The sequence below is a fragment of the Seriola dumerili genome, unplaced genomic scaffold, assembly GCF_002260705.1.
Source record: "Seriola dumerili isolate Sdu_G_001 unplaced genomic scaffold, Sdu_1.0 BDQW01000025.1, whole genome shotgun sequence".
In the NCBI taxonomy this organism is placed as follows: Eukaryota; Metazoa; Chordata; class Actinopteri; order Carangiformes; family Carangidae; genus Seriola; species Seriola dumerili.
In genome coordinates, this window is record NW_019174280.1 from 22,420,639 (window position 1) to 22,441,188 (window position 20,550).

Consider the following 20,550-nt stretch of genomic DNA (forward strand, 5'->3'; position numbering starts at 1 on the left):
CTTTCAGTTCAGTTCCTGACGTTCTGGCCCTGTCCAGTCCTGAGGCCAGAGCTGGAGTGATTAGCTTAGCTTAGCATCAGGACTGGAAATGAGGAGAAAAGTTCGCCTGGCTCTGTCAAAGTGAATTTATTTAACATTAGACCTGCACGAAACATTTCGAGCTCAGCTGGCCTTTCGATGGTGTGTGGTTTGCATTGTATCTACCTGCTGAAATCCACTCATTTGCCCTTTAAATCACTGGTGATGATGATGACTTTGGCAGTGGGAAGAAAACACAGGTTAGTTTGATTTGTGAACTGATGATGAGACAATTCACTTGTGATAAATGGGCTTCTGTGTCCTTTATCTCTCCTAATGTGTGTGTGTCTTTGTGTTTATTTGCTCAGTGCTGAGTTGAGGAGTGTTAAAGGCTCCGCTCTCCCCTTCACTGTCCACTCATGGTGGACGTGAACAGTAGATCTAGCCGTTCTGCGCTGTGATTAGATTAGAATAAACAAAGAGAGCGTTAGAACAACACTTTAAATTCTCAATATCCTGCTTTTAATGCAAATGTGCTGCGTTTACAAGTAACACACGTAAGGTTTTCTCTCTTTCATCCTGTTCAGACGCTATTTTCTAGCTAAATGAAATCAGTCTTATTTATGCTTTTCTGATGAGGTGAGTTGAAACCGCTCTGGATTTAGACACCTCTCCTCTGCACCTCTGTACCGCTCCAACGTTTTGTTTTTGTTATGAACTGTCCATAAGAGGAGCTGGACGGGCTCAACCTTTCACATGGTTTCCAGCCAGCACTCAGCGTTGAGTGTGTAGTATTTGCGGTGGGGGTGGTGCTGCCTGAGGGCCAGTCAGCGTGCCACTCAGCCGCTCCTCTCTGAGGCTGCAGATAGAGGAAGAATGTGGCCTCTTTGACAGGCTGGTGTGCTGTTATGTAAGCGGCTCTGGTTTCCACTATAACATGTTCACCTGGAGGGAGGGTACGAGCCATATGGTGCAAACACTGTCAGCGACGCTGTACAAACACTCCCAGTAATGAGCAAACCTCTTGTCGTATATGTTCTTGACCTTTTGCTGCACATTAACATTTACATCCACATTCAACAGCATGTTGCATATTCACAGTTCCTCTTTATCCCAGCAACAAGCCACAAGTCGTCCTCAGCCTGTTTTTGATAATGCAGTGGAGGGAGGGAAAGAGGGAGGGGGGGGTTTTCCTGAAACTTTCCACAGAGAAAAGTGTCATTTTTTTTAAAGAAATATAAAAAGGACGTCGGTCACAAAATGATAGAATCACAGTCACCAGCAAACCAGTGACTTTGCACGTCCAAGCCCCAGGTCTGCAAATGATTTTCTCACTGTACAGAGAAGAATAGAAACCAGTGTGTGTCTGAAAAAACACCAGGCACAGTGGTGTGCTTTGGAAACGATCGGCAGTAATGTGAAGTAAAAAGCGGTTACGGTATAGAGGAACCGATCCCCGAATATTCAGCGTTACAGCCAAACAGCAGAAAAGAGGGCAAAGGCCTGAGACACAGCTACTGACACGAAACTGATCACATATCAGCCAACATGTGGTGGGTACAGCTGCCACCACTTCAAAGTGCTTCCCCAAGAGAACTGGCATTGTTTCTCAGTAAAGTGAAGAACATTCAGTTCTGTGTAGTTCTTCCTCTGCTCCGCTGACAATCACATCGACATGTGCAGCAGATCTGTGGCGTGATTGTGAAGCGTTTTTAATGTAAACACAGCCCAGTAAATGAAGCAGAGGTCAAGAGCCCGGGTCAGTGTTCACCGATAATCTGAGGCTTTCTGACCGCACCGCAACAACAGGGCCAACCTTATAACGTGGCTTAAAGTTCTCCGGCGCTGTTTTAGATTTGAAAATAGATAATTATATGTCTATGGAAAATATTCTTACGTATTATTCAACTGTCGCGTAGCAAGAATATATATATATATATATATATATACTGTATATATAGACCTGCTTTAGTAATAAAAACCTTTGTTTACACTTTGGCTCGGTGAGGTTTCAGCTCAACGTGACCGCGCTCCTTTGAAAAAGCACTGCAATGAATCGGCCCTTCGTTTTGTTTTCATATCATCGTCGCAATCTTTTGGGCCAATTTGTCAATCGTTCGACAACAGTAGGCGTATTATACCACAACACGCTGTTTAGAGACAGGCGGAGGAGCGGGTGTTGAAAAGTTTGAAAGACAGGCGTATTGGACAGGCTCTTCTTCATGGCTCTGAAAGTTGATGCGTGAACTTGGGCCGTGTTTCAGTCACTAATTCGTACTTATTCTGTTGTTCTGACAGAACAAACATGTAAATGCTTTATTGGGAAGTCAGTGGTTCCACAACCGTTTTCAGTTACGTTTGTCAGGTACATTGACCTTGTTGACCTTGGAAGCTGCGATGCAAAAAAAAAAACCCAAAAAAAGCAAAACTCAGTTTAAGAATTGAGGTTGCAGATGAGGGTGAAGAGACGTTAAAACAAAGTATTATACAGTGTAATTATTTCAGCTCTGTGAGTAAAAGCCTGCCGCTCTGACCGGCTGTGGCAGTTTGTTTCACAGACATGGAACAAAGCTGGAGAAGGAGCTGCCTTGTTGTAAAGGCTTTTGTTGGTGTGGATTTAATGCTTCTGTAACATTTCCTGCAGCTGCCTCACGCTGAGCCGTAATCAACTACTGGACTGGTTTTTAAAGCGACATGGGGCTTTTTTGTCAGCGGGTGAAAACTCAAATACTCGAACACCTCAGACGTTGGAGGATTTATTGTGGATGTCCAGGGTTTTCAGTTGTAAAAAGGCAAGTTTATCAGACACAAGGCACAGAGGCGTGGAAATACATTAAAAAAGAACATTAAGACGACATTAAACAACAATAAAAACAAATTTGTATAAATAAAAATATTTAATTACGTGCGATCAGGTTGGAAACTTATGTATTTGATTTATTGCTGCAGAGTCCTACTTCTATGTCCATCAACAATGTTTCCTAACACCAATGACTGTGTTAGAAAATATTATTCCAGCCTAAACTTTAAGGCCTTCATTTGGTTTTCACACAGTTCTTGATGTAACGTTGTTTTACAGTGTGTTCAGTGTTGTTGATTTAACAACATAATCCTCAATGCGCGCAACGAGTAGTCAATCCAGTTTTCTAAATTTACTGTAATGTTTGTCTTTGTGTTGCTAAGCTGCTCACACATACGCATTGCGTAGATCTTGCAGATACGCTGCAGGCCTGTGTGCACTGCTCACACTTTTTGCTCAACAGACATTTCAAGTGTTTCGCTTTGATGTAAGTGAAAGATAATCGAGGTTAAATCCTGCGTAGATACACGCAGCGTGTTATCCCTGATAGAGACGGTGACGGTGGATTTAACTCAGGTCAGGAAGAGGGTGGGAACGCACGTTGTCTCGTTCAGATTGAGAGGGATGGAAGATGACATAAGTATAAATAAATAAGTGCTGAAATAAAATAGTTAAATAAGTAAATATTTGTGACTTTACTCATTTGTTGTCCTTCATGTAGATAAACTATGACTGGTCATCACTGGCCTCAGTTATGTTTTAAAGTTAACATTTTTCAAATTATATATATTATAGAAAATATAGAATTATAGATAAAATTATTTGAGTGGCTTTTTGATGACTGTATTTTCATCATTGTCACGCAGGCTGTCGCAGCAGCGTGAATACGGCAGACGCTCAGAACTGGACTTCTGGTCTACGCTTCATATCCAATCTGTAATATACATAAAAAATATAATGAAATTTAATATGAAGCACTTTCATTTATATTTATTTGTATTGACATGTGGTGGTACATTTGTACTCACAGAGGCGGAGCTGTCGTTAAACTGTCAAAACAAATCATGTATTTTTAGCTTCGTCTTCTCAGATTAAACGAGCAGCGACAAATATTATTTAAAGTCGGATCAAATTCCATCTTCATTTTTATCATAAATCAAACACCAGTGACTGACCGAAGGGCTGCAGAGACAACACTTTTTCTACCGGGGCGATGGCGCTCGCTGAGTCAGCGAGCTGTGACAGCAGGACGGACCTCGCAGCTCCGAAAACACCCGAGCAAATTTCCAAATCCAAAGTTTATCCAATTTGGATAAACTGACAGTTTTTGAAATCTTAATGGAAAAAACATCAAAATGTAAGGAAGTGATATAATAACAGTTGTAGGGAAAACTGTTTTAAGCTTTGAGCCTGGGTCTGAATCTCTGCTGTTGTTGCCTTTTTGGTGTGAAATGCATTCTGGGATAGTTCACTGACTTGATAAATCTCGATAAAACGGGCGGAGCGAGAACACTTCCTGGTTCTGTTCACAAGAACAGAGGAAAACGAGAGACTGAGAAAGAGACCTGCGATTTCACACAAATGTCTAACAGGATAAAACGATGAAGTGATGATGTTTCATATCCAAAAGGTCAAAGGTCAACTTCACTGTGACATCATAACGTTCCGGCCATTATTCACCGCTGTAAATCGGGAAGAGGGGAGATTGTGACCTGAGACTTCGACAGAGGTGGTGAAGAAAGAAGCCGTGTGATTTGTGTGGGCGGCGCAGGTGGCGTTCGTCAAGCTGAAAGGATGTTTGTGCAGAAGGTTCGGTGAAATCCGGACAAACCAATTTAAAACCATTTTACTAGGTTTGTGAAAAGCCGTTTAGTTCCTGTGTCTCTTTTGACTGTTTGGTGGAGCAGGTCTGTTTCCCTCTCTCTGTTTTCCCTCTCTGACAGTCTGTCAGTGTCTGCGTCCAGGCCGGTGTCGGATTCCCTGCTTCTACCAACTTCTCCCTCCGGTCCTGAGCAGCAGCTTCTCTGCCAAACAGGGCGGAGGGCGTGAGTCACGGCCGCGGAGACTCCAGTTGTTGTTGTTGCTGCTTCTGCTGCAGCATTGTGTTATTTGACACTTCAGGTCTCCGCAGATCTCACATATATGTTTTGTGTAGGTTGAGCAGCTACAGGTATTGTCCCGGGTTCAACTGTGACGTTCATTGAGCTGAAGATTAGGCTTCACAGAGCTCCTGCTCAGTGTCACGTTACTCGCACGAGCAGAGGAGCTCAGTGGTTAAAGCAACACGGTTGATTTGCTTCGTCTTTTCAGGTTTGAAAGAACAATTGTTCCTTTCTAAAGCTCCTGCATCTTTCCATCCTAATATATATCCGCCCTGCAGGGAATCTGAAAATAAGAAGAGGTTGTGTTTTCTCCAGAGTTATCAAACCACATCATGATGTTGTCTCCTGGGGAAAGCAGATGCATCGCTCGGGAATTTTTACTTTTGTTTCCTTAGAAAAAGGGATGAATGCCAACAAATAGTCCTTATCTACCGCTGTCTTGTCTCTGTAGAAACATGAAGAAATGAATCTTCTGACCAAACATAGTGAAACACTGGTGTGAAAAGGGGAATGAAACTTTCTAATGTTGCGTTTGTGTGTGTGTGTGTGTCATTCTTCAGTGTTTTGTCATTGGCCGTTGTCTTTCTCTCTGTGTGTGATTCAGTTCAGTTCAAGGACAGTGCAAAGAAGACATGAGCTAATGCGTGTGCTCAAAAGTGTCTGATCGGTATAAATAATTTTATTTGGCTCTCAATCGTAACACGATCCAAGAAAGTCCAGTTTGTAGAGAGGGACACACTGATCCAGCTCAGGGTATCATCGGCCTGATCTGTGGAAACTAAAGTGACTCATGCTGGCACTGAGTCAGTGACACAGTCGCTAACAAGACTGACTTATTGAACATTGACTTACACATTCACCAAAGTCAACTAAACAACCGCCAAATACAACATTAGGAATATCAATAAGATATATTTTCTTTCCCTCGGCAATCACAGCTCTATTTTAATATTCACTGAAAATTATGGCTCACCCAGCAAAACACTTTTCTATTTCTTTTAAAGTATTTATTACATTTTAAGTGCAATATTCTTTTTACGTGCAATTTTCTTTTTAAGTGAAGTTTAAGTTCTTCTGTTTATGTCATTTTGTTCGTCTTGTGTTTGTGTTTGCACTGATCAGGAGTAGAGATGAAACCGCTTTCACGCTGTATCATGGTAGAAATGCCAGACGATAGTGTTACAGTTTAAATTTGAATTATCTCTATCACGGTGGTTAATTACTGTGGTTAATTTGACACAAATGCGCGGTAAGCAATGTGGGTTTGTTATGTGTCAGTCAAAACATGGCGGAAGGTCAGTGACAGCGCTGCTCTGGAGATTCTTCAGCTTCTAAAACCTTTTCACACCAAGTATATAACCGGTATAACTGTTTTTTTTTTTTTAGAACAGCTCCGTCACGTCTCATAGCTTCATAGGTTGGTGCTCCTGTGAAAGTGTCAGCGCCTCTGTGTGAGACGCTTCGATCTGTGATTGTGTGTTTTTGAAACTTATTTGGGGGCTGCAGCTTCACTCTTTCATCGCTGAGCGCAGTGTAGCTGTGGTGTGGTTTAACAGCAGGTGACAGGTGTGTTTACAGTGTGTTGTTAACAGAGTGGGCATACAGCAGTTGGTCCCTTGTCCTCCTCCGTGACAAACATGTGTTGGTACTGTTTGATTTCAGTATTTAAATACAAACAAAAAGTGCTGCTCATTATTTATTTGTGGTTTTGATGGTAAAACTTGGTGAAAGTTATTTTACTATTTGAACATTTTCAGCACACCGGAATCTGGCCCATATACAGTACGATTGTCAGGTGCTACTTCCACATCTGGACCAACTCTAGGTGCGCACACAGAAAATCTTCCGGCTGTCAGTTAATACAGGAGGATTACAGCCAGAATCTGCCCAGATGTGGAAGTATATGGGCCAGACTTGGGCCGAGGACCCAGGCATGTGTGAAGTTTCATTTTACTGTCTGGGCAAACGTTGCCATCGGATGATGTTTAGGGCGTTGTAATTTCAGAAAATCAAAACCTTTTATGCCATTTATTTAGCTGAGCGATAAAGAAGAATGAATGTTTTTCCTCCTGCAGCTGCACCACAGCTCCCCGCTGCTCTCAGTCAGGACAGGGTTGATGGATGTCAGAGCCTGAACAGTGAACTGTGTTTAATGTGGATTGTTGACATTAAGCCAATACTCAATCAGCTTAGTCAGGTCAGTCTCTACAGCAGAACCGATCCTGAGGATTGCTTCAGTACTAACCCTGAGTTATAGAACCATCAGTCTGAAGACACTGAAACACTGCAGCAGATTATCATACGAGGACATTGATCCACATTTTCAAGTAGTGCCGATGTCAGTCTGAATATGGCTTTAGTGACTGAGGGAAAGAGGATTACTTAGTGGTTTTGAACGTTATGTTTTATCACATCTCTTTTCCTTATGTTCCTTATGCCTCACCTTGCTCGTCTCCTGGACGTTACATCCAACAGAAGTTGGTCTCACTTGAAAAAAAAAAAAAATCTTCTCGACTCGCCGGGCAGAACAAAGGAGCCTTTGTGTCTTCCAAACCACCACCTCACTTCGTTTAGCAAACTGTGCAGTTCAGCAAATGGCGTGCCACATGCAGCCGAGCTGAGGCGGGAAGGGTGGAGAGAGGTTGGTTTGGCTGCATTGTGTTCTTTTGGTTTTGCAGTATGTCCATGTTAATGTTGGTAATTCTCCTTTATGATTGGAGAAATGAGTTGTGCTGTGATGTAAAGTGCATTATCCAGTGAAACATGTTTCCCAAGGTTAAAAGCTTCTCAGTTATGAAGATTTGTTGCTTTTCTCTTTTATATTATTGTAGATTAAACTTGTAGAAAATGCTTTCACTTCTTCTTTTTTACAGTTTTCTGTCATTTTATAATCATATCCATAGTATTCTACAGATGATAATCATTAATTAAAGGTTGTAAAGTCTTGAGGTGCGACCACTACAACCTGAAAGGCCAAGGTCTCGTCCATACATCAAGTGTAAAAAACAAAACAGTTGATGTTCTTTAAGAGATCCAGACTCAACTAATCCAAATGTAAAAACGACAAACTGAAGACGCAAGATAATCTCCCTCGTAGTCATGATGTCGGGCCTGTATCCATTATGACCCTAACGCTGTCCTTGAATAACTCGATATAATTTCACCACAATCTGATTCTGTTAAAGGAAAACAACGTGAAGTAACTGCCTCATTTCATGGGTCTCCGCTCATCATGAAGAGGGAGAAATCCTCCGGTGGTTTAATCATTATTATTATTAAGTCCATTCACACACCTGCAGCGGCTTCACATCTGTTCATTAAGTCTGACCTTTGTGAGTTGAAACATTGTTCGTGACTTTCATTATTCCCATGAAACGAGTCTTGTTCTCCCCGTCGGTCACAATGGCTTTTGTTTAGCGAAATGTCCCGACCTCATAAATATTCTCTTTCCTCTCTGCCACAGCGGCACATGTGGGCAGAAACAGTACCAAACCCTCCGGCTCAGGAAACTGAAGGATGTTATTTAGCTGAAGATAAGTCTCTCCCTCAGTGATAATGAAAATTATACAGTTATAAATCGGCTGAACGCTCCTTTCACCTCACAAGTCGTAAAACGTAAAATCACTCTCCGGCTCTCAGACGACGCTTCATCTTTTCTGCATCAGTCTCCACGGTGTTTTCTGGCCCGGTCGGCCATTCTTCCTCAGCATCCTGATCGCTGTGCAAACAGGAACATATTTGAGTTGTATTTGTTGAGGGTGGAGGTCGAAAAGCTCAAACACGTGGTTGCCAGGGACTGAATCAGAGCTGATATATTGCTGTCAGTTCAACAGAAGAGTTCATTCTTTTAAATACCCATATCACTATGTATGTTGATGTATGTATTCCTACACTGTAGACATATGTTCCTATGTATCCCATGTATCCTTCCCAAAGCCGGTCGTCAATAGATATTGATATTATATATGTAAATATAAGAGATAAACATATGTGTTTAAATTTAATGGCATGTAGAATTTTAATACGTGTGTTTTTGTTGTATATGTATGTAAATATACAAATAAATTTGACTGTTATATCTTCATGTATCCAGAGGACGTGTGTATGTGATAATAATATATCCTCTTATATGTGACATATACAGTATATTACACGTCTCTCAGCTGTTGTTGCAGTGAGACGCATGTAACTACAGACAGTGTTTCTTTGTGTGATCTGCTCCTGATCTGATGCGTCCTCCTGCTCGCAGCTCGTCCTCGGCTCATGCAGTCTATCAGAGACACGGCCGAGTCAGCAGCGCACGTCTGTAAATAACACCAAATGGCTGCAGCTGCCGGGCTGAATGTCTCACTGAGCCAGTGGCCGTCACTTTGTTCGTCCTGGAGGGAAAAGGCTTGGCGTGCAGACAGAGCTGCAGTGTTTGTTTCTAACCAGTGGCAGGCAGAGCCCAGCTCAGAGCGGCCTGTGGTGGATTTATCGACCCGCTGCTCGCCAGCCGCATGAGGAACGTCATTAATCAGTCCTCAGGAGCGGGAGGATCCGGGGCAGCGTTGTTTTTCCTCTGGGCTTTTCTTGCACATGAAACCTCATTCTCCTGCCAGTCTGATGTGCACTGAGATATGAGATGTGACCTAGACTGGTTGTTGCACCGTAAACGTGTGGAAACGGGTGCAATGGGGACGATGCCCAGACTTTTATTTGATCGGTAGCAGAAGTATTTAAGTTTACAACAGTGCCCAATTTACATAACACTGTGCGAAGGTTAGCTTAGCTTTTTATCAGTGGCACTGTGCTGGCCTGCATGTTTTCATACTGTGTCTCTGCTGTTGTGTCTGATTTTCAGGAGGAATGTCAGAGAGTTTAAACCACGATAACATCAGCTAACGTTACTGAGACATAATCAACTAGACGCTTGAAGTTAGAAGGAGACTGTGTCTGCATTTAAACAAGTCATTTCTCCATCTTCTTTTTCTCCACTCAACACAGAACACGCTGCTCTGAACTTCATTATTACGTGACCAAACCAATCGGTTGTAATCAGTGAAAATGTGAGAGACACTTCTGTAACATGATGATCATGTAAAGTGTCATTTCTGAGAGAAAATGAGACAAAGTCGTTCACAACACCACAATCTGATGAACAAGTTCATCTGTTGACCCAAGACACACCGAGAGAGAGAGAGAGAGAGAATATACACTATTATCGATTAATTATAAATTACAGAACCATAGTTCACCTCTTCTGATGTTAACTTGTAAGTTATTATAACACATTGATCTGATACTGCATACATTTATTAAAAAATAAATACATTTCTGGATCTAAATTCAGCATTAAACAGTCCTCTTTGTTTTGGAGGGGTGGCGGCGGGGTTGTTGCGTCCCGACCGACCCTACGCCCTCGGTCTCGTGCAGCCTGTTGAGACCTAGACTGGCAGCCTAGACCGAGACTTGGAGTCAGTCCAATGAGAGCTTGTATGCCTGCGTCACTTTCTCATCTGGACATCTGGTTTCGCTGCGCCGCGTGCTGTTGTGTGGAATATTTTGACAGTTCGTCGCACAGCTTGACTCTAGCCCTCGTTGATGATCAGCGTCTCAGCAGCAGAGAACGGGTCAATGTGATGATGGCAGTCACACAGCCCGCCCTCCGTCCCTGAACATGTTGAAGCACGGCCTGAGCCGCCTTTGCCTGAAACTGCAGAGAAGTGAGTCACAAGATTTTCTGTACATGGAAAATGTTTCCCACAGGACACCCAGCTTCCTGTGGCTGCGGCTGGCTTACAGGCGTGTGATTACGGCCTGTTTGTGCCGCTTTCCCAGGACGGTTTATTTTTTTCACGTTAATATACCTGCAGCATGTAAATCCCTGGAAAAATGGGTTTATTTAGAGCCGAGATAAGTTTGTGTTTTACATACAGAAATGTGTCAGATGGCTGAAGAAATTCTGCTCTGTGCCTTTTTTGCTGCTTCATTGTGAAACCAAGCAGGGAAGATGAGTGATCATCTACAGGGTCGCAACCCGTCCTGGTTTTCCCAGGATTGTTCTCCTTTTTGAGCGACCGTCCCGCAAAAATTAATTTTCTAAAACAAATCGTCTGGGATGCACTTCTAATTCTGAATTTCATAATTATAAATAAAACCTCATTTTATTTCCTTCTCCTGCTGTTCTGTTTTCTTCCTGGTTATGCCTTTACTTTTATTTGATTGGTAGCAGAAATATGAAAGTTTACCTTATTAACTAGCAACCCATCCACGACCACATGACTTCCAGCCTTCACACACAGTGTATTACACTTCTCAGTGTAGGAGGTAATTGATCTTGATTATAGAACATAAATTGTGGAATTACTGTTTCAAAACAAGACCTCCTGCATCTCATCTTTAATACACAAGCTGTGGCTTAGTTTTGTGTCGTAGCAGCGACGTGTTGAGGACTGACACGTTGTTTACAGTAAGTTAAACACAAACTCGTTATCCCACGTCAAACACTGGGTTTGTGTGTGAAAGTGGGATTAGTGCCACAGTGATCATATGAGGGCTCGGTGGGTCCGTCTCAGCCGGCGTGTGGTCCTCAGGGTTCAAAGTGGTGCCACAGAGCTGGAGGTTTACAGGCCCTAAGCCCCGGGGCTCATTACCACAATGCCCCTTTACAGCCAGTGGATTAAGGCTGTGATGAAACACAAGCCTCATTTCACTGTCCGACGGCCAAATCAAACAGCCTTCACAAGATTCCTGTACAGTTTGTCTCTACTTTTGTCTCCACTGCCGTGTGGATACAACGAAACTAGAAATACATGATGATTTTTGCTGCTCACTTGATCCAGTTATCACAAATTGATCTGCTGTGTATTTATTGAGATGATTCTGGTTATCTAGTTTTAAATCATCAGAATACTTTGGCCCGTTGTCAGTCCCTCCAGGAAGTCGCCACGTCGCAATAATTAACGCAAACTCAAACAATCCCCGCAAATTCTACACGACCTCGCATTTTTGTCTAATCACCGTAACGTTTCCGCCAATTTGATCAAACGTCATCACAGTTTCCCGACCAGTCCCTGAGCAACACCTTGATGTACGTCACCAAACTCGCTTCCTTGTTTCTGGTTTTGAAGCTTGTTGTGATGTTGCAGGCGTTTGTGACTCAAACGTCTCAAACAAACATTACCGTTAAAGACCGTGTGAAGCAACTCCCCAATGTTTTTCACCAAAGCCGGTTAAATTCTTCTGTACATTATAAATTGATAAATTCATGAGTTTCATTTGGGAAAAAAAAACATCTAAAAATGTCGCAAATTTTAAGAAAAGCTGCCGCAAAATCAGGTATTTTAGCCGCAACAATCCCGAACAAAGCCACAAAATCCCGGAGGGACTGAGTTACTGAAAGGTTGTGTCCAAATGAAGAAAGCAGGTTCCATTGTTTAGAAATCAGTAAAACCAACACAGGCTTCGGATAGAGCTGCACTTTTAAAACACAGTCAGCATTTCTAGCTGGATAGCATGCTAACTTCAGTAGAAGAAAAGACCAACGAAAGTAATAGAAATAGAAGCAGGGCGTTGTTTTCCACCTCTGGAGACAGCCGTTGGTGAGTAAAAGAATGAAGTTTGATGCTGAACTCACAATGTGAGTAAACAGCTGCTAATGCTAACGTTAGCTATTTAGCAATAGCAAAACTTACAAATAGCTCCTGAACACTTTAGGCTAGGACAGGCGTACATCTTCTGCCTCCAGTCTCTTTATTCCTCCTCCAGTTTTTTAATTTAGTGCAATCCAGTTTTATTAGCCGAATCATAGCATGACTTACCTCAGGGCACTTTTCAAATAGAGCAGGATACTCTTTATAATATTATTTACAGAGTCTGAAGATGCCCCCATGAGCAAGCACTTGGCGCCAAGAAAATAAACTACTCTATAACAGGAAGAAACCTTAAGCAGAACACGGCTCATGGTGGACGACCGTCTGCCTGGACTGGTAAATATTAATGATTTAAAAAGGAAGATGGAGATCTTTTCTAGACACTAAAAGATGCTTTACCTGATAAATGTGTTAAATGATACCAGGGCAGTCCTGTTAGGAGAGCTGCTTCATCCTGTAAGAGCCTTCGGCTGCAAGCTGCTGACCTGGTTTCAAGGCCGTAAGGTTCTTACACAGCCTTCATGTGACTTAGAGCTGCAATTTTCCATTGGTATTATTTTTATAGTCAAAATCACCCGGTGTGTGTTGTGCTTGTGTTCATATCAGTCTCTCTCCGTCTGCGTGTTTGCAAAATGTGTGCAGGTGCATTTGGTGGAGTCAAAAAGCAAAAGTGCAAGCTGTTTTTTTCTCTGCCGTGTCGTACTGTGTGTGAAGTACAGTAAGGGTCATGGCAGCCTGTACGAATGAATAATTCATCCAGTGAGTGGGATTCACTGTAGACACGGAGGCCTGTCTTGTTATGGCTCGTCTGTGAGCGGGTCAGTGCGAACGGGAGTGGGTGAAACCGGGGAACGTTTTAACAAAGAGAGAAAGAGAGGCTTGAACGATGTGTAGCATTAGCCAGAGTGGAGTCCTCCTCCGCGATGCATCTGCCTCTGTGCTCACCTCCATTAGGCTGCAGCTGCTGTTAAACCGGGGGCTCACTGACAGATGAAAAGAAAACATTACAAGTTCCCACAATAGATTCAATTCATTTTAAATTTGAACACGTAATCAGATTGTAATCGCATGTGTCACCTGTTGGATTAGATATCAGAGTCTTTTATGTGTAACATGAATCTACAAGCTGTAAATTCATCCACAATTTGCACAAGAGTTTCCATGTATTTCATCTCCCGGTCCATTATTCTTCAGTATTGACATTTTTGGCTGCAACACAGGATTGTTTTCAAGGAAATGTGTTTGATTAATGTTTTTGTTTGACACATTTTTACAAATCAGATAGAAAAAATGTTTTATGCTTTTGAAACCTCGGGGGAGAACCTGGCGTTATATTAACATGTTTTCACGCCCCGTTGTGTCTTCCAGCTCTTACGAGAACTGAAACACCCGAATGTGATCGCCCTGCAGAAAGTGTTCTTGTCCCACAGCGACAGAAAGGTTTGGCTCCTCTTTGACTACGCCGAGCACGATCTTTGGGTGAGTCCCTCTCTACCGATGCTTGAGAGTGCAAATGAATGTGTCACAGAAAAACCTGTTTGTCCTTCACTGTATCTGGCAGGAAAGGTTTTCCTGACGTTCACATAAAGAAAGGAAACACACCAGTGTGTAACTCTGAATCACTCCTGTATTTGATTGTGGAAATGATTCATGTGGCTGGAACACCTGACTTTACTCACCTGTATATTCTCTGTATTATGTGCAGCTCATTCAAACCTGAAAAGCAAAGTGATTAATAATATTAATAATAATAATAATAATGCCATAATAATAACTTTATTTAGAGAGCACTTTCGTACTTGATATATCGCTGAGGTAATGGGACCATCTGTGTGCAAATTAGACGTGTCCCCGCCTTTCTCCATTTATAAACAAACGTCACGTCATATTGCTTATTACTTATGCCATAGAAGTTGGCTGTAGCGCCGCGACGCCATCGGCACAGGTTGCTGATCTAAGCTGCTTTTTTTAATTTGCCAGAACCTGTCCTGATGACTAATGTGGGTTCAGCCCGTTCACATAGAATTAAACCGGTTTAAAGAAACAGAAATCGACCCAGCTCCAGTTCCAAACTTGTGTTGTGCTGTTGTGTAACAACACTCTTAATTAAAAACCAATTAATTGACATTTCTAAGAAAAAGCGTGAATTGTCATTTGTAGACTTTGGTTTTTGCACAGATTGAACAAACAAGATATAGAGTATTAATTAGTGAGCTTTAGAGATGCTGGCATGTTGTCACCTGCAGACGGAGGCTAACAGTTTTTCCGTGTTTCCAGTCTTTAAGCTAAGCTAACCTGCTGGCTGAAGCTTTAGACAGACGTCAGAGTGAGTAGATCTGAAGGTTTGACTCTCTGTCGGGAAGCAAACAGAAATACAATACAGTTTATGGCCGAATTAAATTACCTTTTTTATATATATACTCAGTATATAGTCAGATTTACCTTTGTTATTCATGATTAGACTTAATTTTAGCACCATGTGCTGTTTAAAAGGCACGTCTCTCTTCATGTGTCTCTGCAGGAGTAGGTGTTATTTACTGGGGTTTACATGAGCCTTGTTATATACACTGTTATCTACAGTACATCTGTGAAGGAAGCTTGATTTGGCCCACAGACTGCACCGGACAGCATCCAATTATCTGCCAATAATCTGTAAATACTAAATTTGTCTAATGTGCCAAACACTTTCTCTCGTGCTACTACCAGTGTCGGGTAAATTAAACGTATTCATCCGCCTCCTGGTGTTGATTTCCCAGTCTGGTAAACTCAGGAAACCTTTTGTGTACCAGCAGCTGCCAGTACGCTTAAACAATAAAATCACAGTCTGCATAAATCAAGAGCATTATAGTTTACCCTAACATAGCTGTTTTTGTAAATGTGTGAACTGACAAGACTTGCTACACGCCACAAGCACAACTGAAGTGAAACCTTTCTCTGCGTCGTAGCACATCATCAAGTTCCACCGCGCCTCCAAGGCCAACAAGAAGCCCATGCAGCTGCCCCGAGGGATGGTGAAGTCTCTCCTGTATCAGATTCTGGATGGGATCCATTACCTCCATGCCAACTGGGTGCTCCACAGGGATCTGGTGAGCGGCTATATTAGCTTCACTGCTCCAGTTTCTCTTTACAGACGAACACCGGCTCAGGCGCACACACACACACACACACACACACACACACACACACACCTCGTCACCTCGGAGCTGTTTCCAATAAGTGACACACACTGACATCACAGAAACTCTGTTACCCAGAGGAGGCAGACGTTTTCCTGGTGCTGCCATGGTGACCTGGAGATAAATAGAGGCCTGGAGATGTCTGTGAAGATTGTCAGTCATCCAGGTTATGCTATCTCTAAGAACTATATATATATATAGATACGAGGGTATAAGGGTATGAGACTCATCTGTGTCTATAATTTAAATGACACTAATTAAAAACCATCCCAGAAAACTATTTGTGACATTACAGACTATATCTAGTATCTATATATGTCCACTGTTTAGATTTAGCACTGCTCTCATGAGTTAGCTCATTAGTTTGCTAGTCAGCTAAAATAGAGCAAAGATATTTAAAAACTCTCTCCTTAATGTAATTTTTGAATGTTTATATTTGTATATTCATGTTATATTGTCAATAAATTAATAGTTTCATATATTCTTAAAAATGATAACATTGATAATAATGTGGTGCAAAGCAGCACAGCTTTTTTTTTAGCTGCTACAAACACCAGAGTTAGCTTCTTTCAGTTTTAGGTATTTACATATAAAAAGTAATGTTAGCTAAAGAAATAATTAGCCTACATTATCTAAACATTGAATTAATCTGAATTAAAAATGTAAACATTGGAGAAAAAATGTACACATCAAAACTTTATTGTGTTTGTTGAATTCTTTACTATGGTCGCCAGCTAGCTTACCGCTAGCTATTAGCCTCCATCTGTAGTGGAGATGTTCCTCTGTTCAGGTGCATCTTGTCTCTCTCTCTCTGCCACACGTGTCACACCAAACCTTTCCCAACCAGCGCTGCCATGTTATCCGAGGGTGGGTGTTGTTATGTCTCGGTGTGGTGTGTTATTATGATTTTTGATTGTCTGGAGGAGTGCGATTGTCATGCCGGAGGAGCAGAGCGTCCCGAACTCTGAATGTTGTCTGATTCTTTTGTAACCTTTAACCTGGCTACAGCGCACTGGTGGTTCCTGTGAGATTCTCCCCACCTCTGTTTTCCCACAGTGCTTTGGTTAGAGGGGAGATTTCGTTCTCTGCAGCTGAGTCAGACTGGAGCCACAACACACAGAGCTTCTCATTGTGTGTCTTAAAACTGCAGTGAAAGTGGCAGAATGGCAGGAACTGCATTAAAATTGTTTTTCCATTAACTTCAATCTCCACAGTCTCGGTTGACTAAGCTACATGAAATTTTAACAAGGGTGAGCTCACAGATAATCAGCTCTTGTCTGGTTCCGTGTTTTTCGTTTGTTTGTTTCCTCTGCTTCTCTACGTCCTGTTACATCTTTCACGGACTTTAGCTAAAGTGAACAGTTTTAAAGCTGGTGCTTTACTTTGAATGTTGTGGCAGAGGCATCAGACGACTTCATAAAGGCAGTGTTGAAGAAGTAACTATGCAGCAGTTAAGCTTCAGCAACACGCCACTGTTGTTGAAGGTTGAAAGCTGCTCAGGAAAAGCATCTTAAACGTTGCTCATGAAAAGCAAATGCACTCATTATATTCTGGTTTTCAGTGCAATCATTTAAGAAAACAAAACATAGCTATTTAGTGTTTGGTTGCATTAACATAAACTTAGTGGACAGAATATCTTGCCAGATGTTGCATCATTTCAAAATGAACACTGGGAAACGTCACTGCAGACACACTCCTGGATTATTAAGACTAACAAGCTTTATTTATATAGAGCAGTTATAAACTGATTTAAAACAAGAAATACCAGATAAAAATTAAAAATCACAATGTAAAAACTTTTTGAGAGAATGCATTTGTAAAATAATTTACTTCTGGACCAGCTGAACCTTGGACAGGTCGCAGTGACCCAGACTGCAGTGAGTGGAAGAGTCTGGACCTTTAATAGCGTCTGATTTAACTTAGTTTTTAACGTCTGTGAGGCAGGATTGTAGTCTCCTCATTTGCATTGTGTCATCTGCATAGAAACGGATATAAATAATACAAACAATAATGGACTGAACCCTAAATCACTCCATGAATGGACTGGGTAGAGGAGGATTTATGCTTTGGTAATGCGGGCTCAGGTCACGCTGCTATTTGTATCGAAATAATGTCCCAACTTCATCAAGCGGACAGGCCCTGACAAGCTGTGATTTGGGGCTGTTGTGTCAGACCTTTAAGATCCATGTGGTCCAGATTAAAAGTGAATTAATGTGACTTCATGCGGCCTTTTGGAAAACATCAGATCTGTCTCATGTAAGATTAAAAAACAGAACTGGAACAATTGACTTTCTCTCCGTCAGTCTGTAAACTCCCTCGGCCCATCTGTATTTGTTTTCTCCCTGGCGAGGAACATTTGTGGCTTTCGGTTGTGGAGGAAAGAGTATAATTAACCAAACACAAGACAGTAGATTATGTTTTAATTTGATTACCGCCATCGCTGCTTCGACATCAGACGGTCCAAAGATCATTTTACAGTCCATGTGAAAGTTAGCGAGGCTGTCGGTCGAGTTCTCTGAGAACACGTCTTCGTGGACGAGTCGGGTTAAGAAGTCAGAGGGCAGAGCAGCAACACAGTTCAGGCGTCTGTCTATTTACAGGGTCGTCCACTCCCTTGCGTAATCCCTGGCAATCCTCAGTGGTCATGTGGTGGCCGGATATCACATTATGTAAAGCTGCAGGGATCAGGGAGCGTGCTCTGTGTTTCACTCCGTCTCTCTCTGGTGATTCGGAACAATCCACAGGGCATATCTGCAGGCATTAAATGTTTTTCTCTTCGCCAACGTCAATTATCAAGCGCTGAACCTTTTTGGATTCCACTGCAGGCGTGATGTAGAGATGACACTGTGCTTGTTACAGAATGTGCTGACTGTCTGCTTTGAGCGACTGAGTCAGTTTTAGATGGTAAGTTAAGAAAATCAACCCCAGAATAAGTCCAGTAAATACCGAGTCAGATACATTATAGTCCCACTACTACGTTTTTAAGCCTTGAATACGGAGGCTTTCAGAAACTCTGCTGAACCAGTTTTATTTTGAAAACTGAGACCTTTGGAAACGATGACGTAGACACCCACGGTCGCTCCTTGATTGGCTCTCATCAGCCTCGACTACTAGTAGTGGTGAATACAACATTATTGTGATAGTCTGGACACAGATCGCTTATGATACGGAGCTAAAACGGTCGTCTGGATGGAGATCATTTTCATTTTAAAACGTTTTCAAATGAAAACGTAGTCCTGTTTTCTGTGCATAAACAAGACTAGAAGCTACAGTCATGCTAGAAGCTGTTTGAGGCTGTACTTGCTTTTAGCTAAATGCTAATGTTGTCATGCTAACATACTGATTGTTAAGCAGTAATGTTTACCATTTTAGTTTAGCTGTTTAGCCGGTTAACCTTTGCTAACTAGCACCAAACACAAAGTGCACCTGAGGCCGTCGGGAGTATCATTGGTTTTACTGGTATTTGGTGAAAAAAACCAACTATTGGACAAATAGAAAATCTGACCTGATGATGGAAGGATCACTAAAGTCATTAGAGTCGTGAATGTCTGCACCAGATTCAGTTCCAGTCCATCCAGTCGTGGTCGAGTGATGTTTTAGTATCACTGACCAACTGAACCAACAGGAATTAAAAAAGAAAAGCTGAAGTTTATCAAAGAAAAAAAACGGTTTGATGCTCAGTTGATGTGAAAAAGTCTGAGCATCATTGAAGAGAAGATCAAATACAAACCGATTGAAGCTGTGTTTTTAGACAAACAGTCATGTTGTGGTTTCCTGCTTCTTGTTTTCACTGTAGACAAACCACCGACGCCTCGCTGCCACTCACCATGACACGCCTCCACTTCTGGAAAAGTCTTAAATAATTCAATTAATTATGACTCCTGTTATAAAAAGCCTGAGAAGGTATTAAAAAGTCTTAAATGTCATCAATGTTTTGTTTTGCAGGCTATCAGGAGATGTTACTCATCAATACACTACAACTGAGATGGTGTGATGGTTGGTTGTTTCTGTAAATGTGCCAGTGTTAGTCAGCCAGCTTAACATAATTGATAATTATAGACTTTATTGTCTGTATTTATTGTCTTTCTACTTGTCCGTCCTCGGATGGAAAAAGGTTTTAATGACTATTTGTTGCAAAATACGCACCAGAGGAATAATACAAGCAGAGTGAACCACAGTGGGCTGTACTGTGAACTCTGTGTGAACCACAACACCTCCAACACGTCACTCAGGTAAACTTTTAAACTTCTTTAAAGCACTGTACCAGCTACCAGCAGGGCTTGAATGGACCAGGTTGAAAGGTATTTGCATTCAGCCTAGTGCCTCAGTGACTTCATGTGAACCAGCAGTTACTACCAAGCTGCTGCTCTGCGCCATTAAAATCCTGATTTTATAAACACAATGTTGTCCAACAAAATCATCACATACATAAATAAAAAACTGGAGAGGTGTGTCTGTGGAAGGGAAGCCAGAAGTTGCTGGATTTGTTGCTAGGTGTTTTTTAAAAAAGTCCCTGAAGGGGCTTGAAAAGTTAATCTAGCGACAGAGGTGCTACGTCGCTAATACTGCCGGTTTGTGTCAAATCATTTTGAAAAATCAACAACCAATGGGGAGACTTCACCACTTCACCAGCTGGCCAATGGTGTAACCTTATCACTCAATCACGCAACATTCGTCTGACCATCGGTGTAACTTGATCACTCAGTCAGTCAATCAGTCAGTCAGTCAGTGACAGATCCGTTTTTGGGTCTGGTCCTGTTGTTGCAGTGCAGCCAAAAATAGCTATTGCTGCAATCGAGCACAGGTGTTACTAATACCAT

At 42.0% G+C, this 20,550-nt stretch overlaps 1 protein-coding gene across 1 annotated transcript in view; it reads left to right on the top strand.

Moving 5' to 3' along the window:
- Positions 1–20,550, top strand: part of cdk19 (cyclin dependent kinase 19) — a 38,429-nt gene that overhangs the window by 3,913 nt on the left and 13,966 nt on the right. The window contains exons 3-4 of the mRNA XM_022737921.1: positions 13,923–14,033; positions 15,500–15,640. Coding sequence (XP_022593642.1) covers positions 13,923–14,033; positions 15,500–15,640 — 252 coding nt within the window. The remainder of the gene's footprint in view (positions 1–13,922; positions 14,034–15,499; positions 15,641–20,550) is intronic.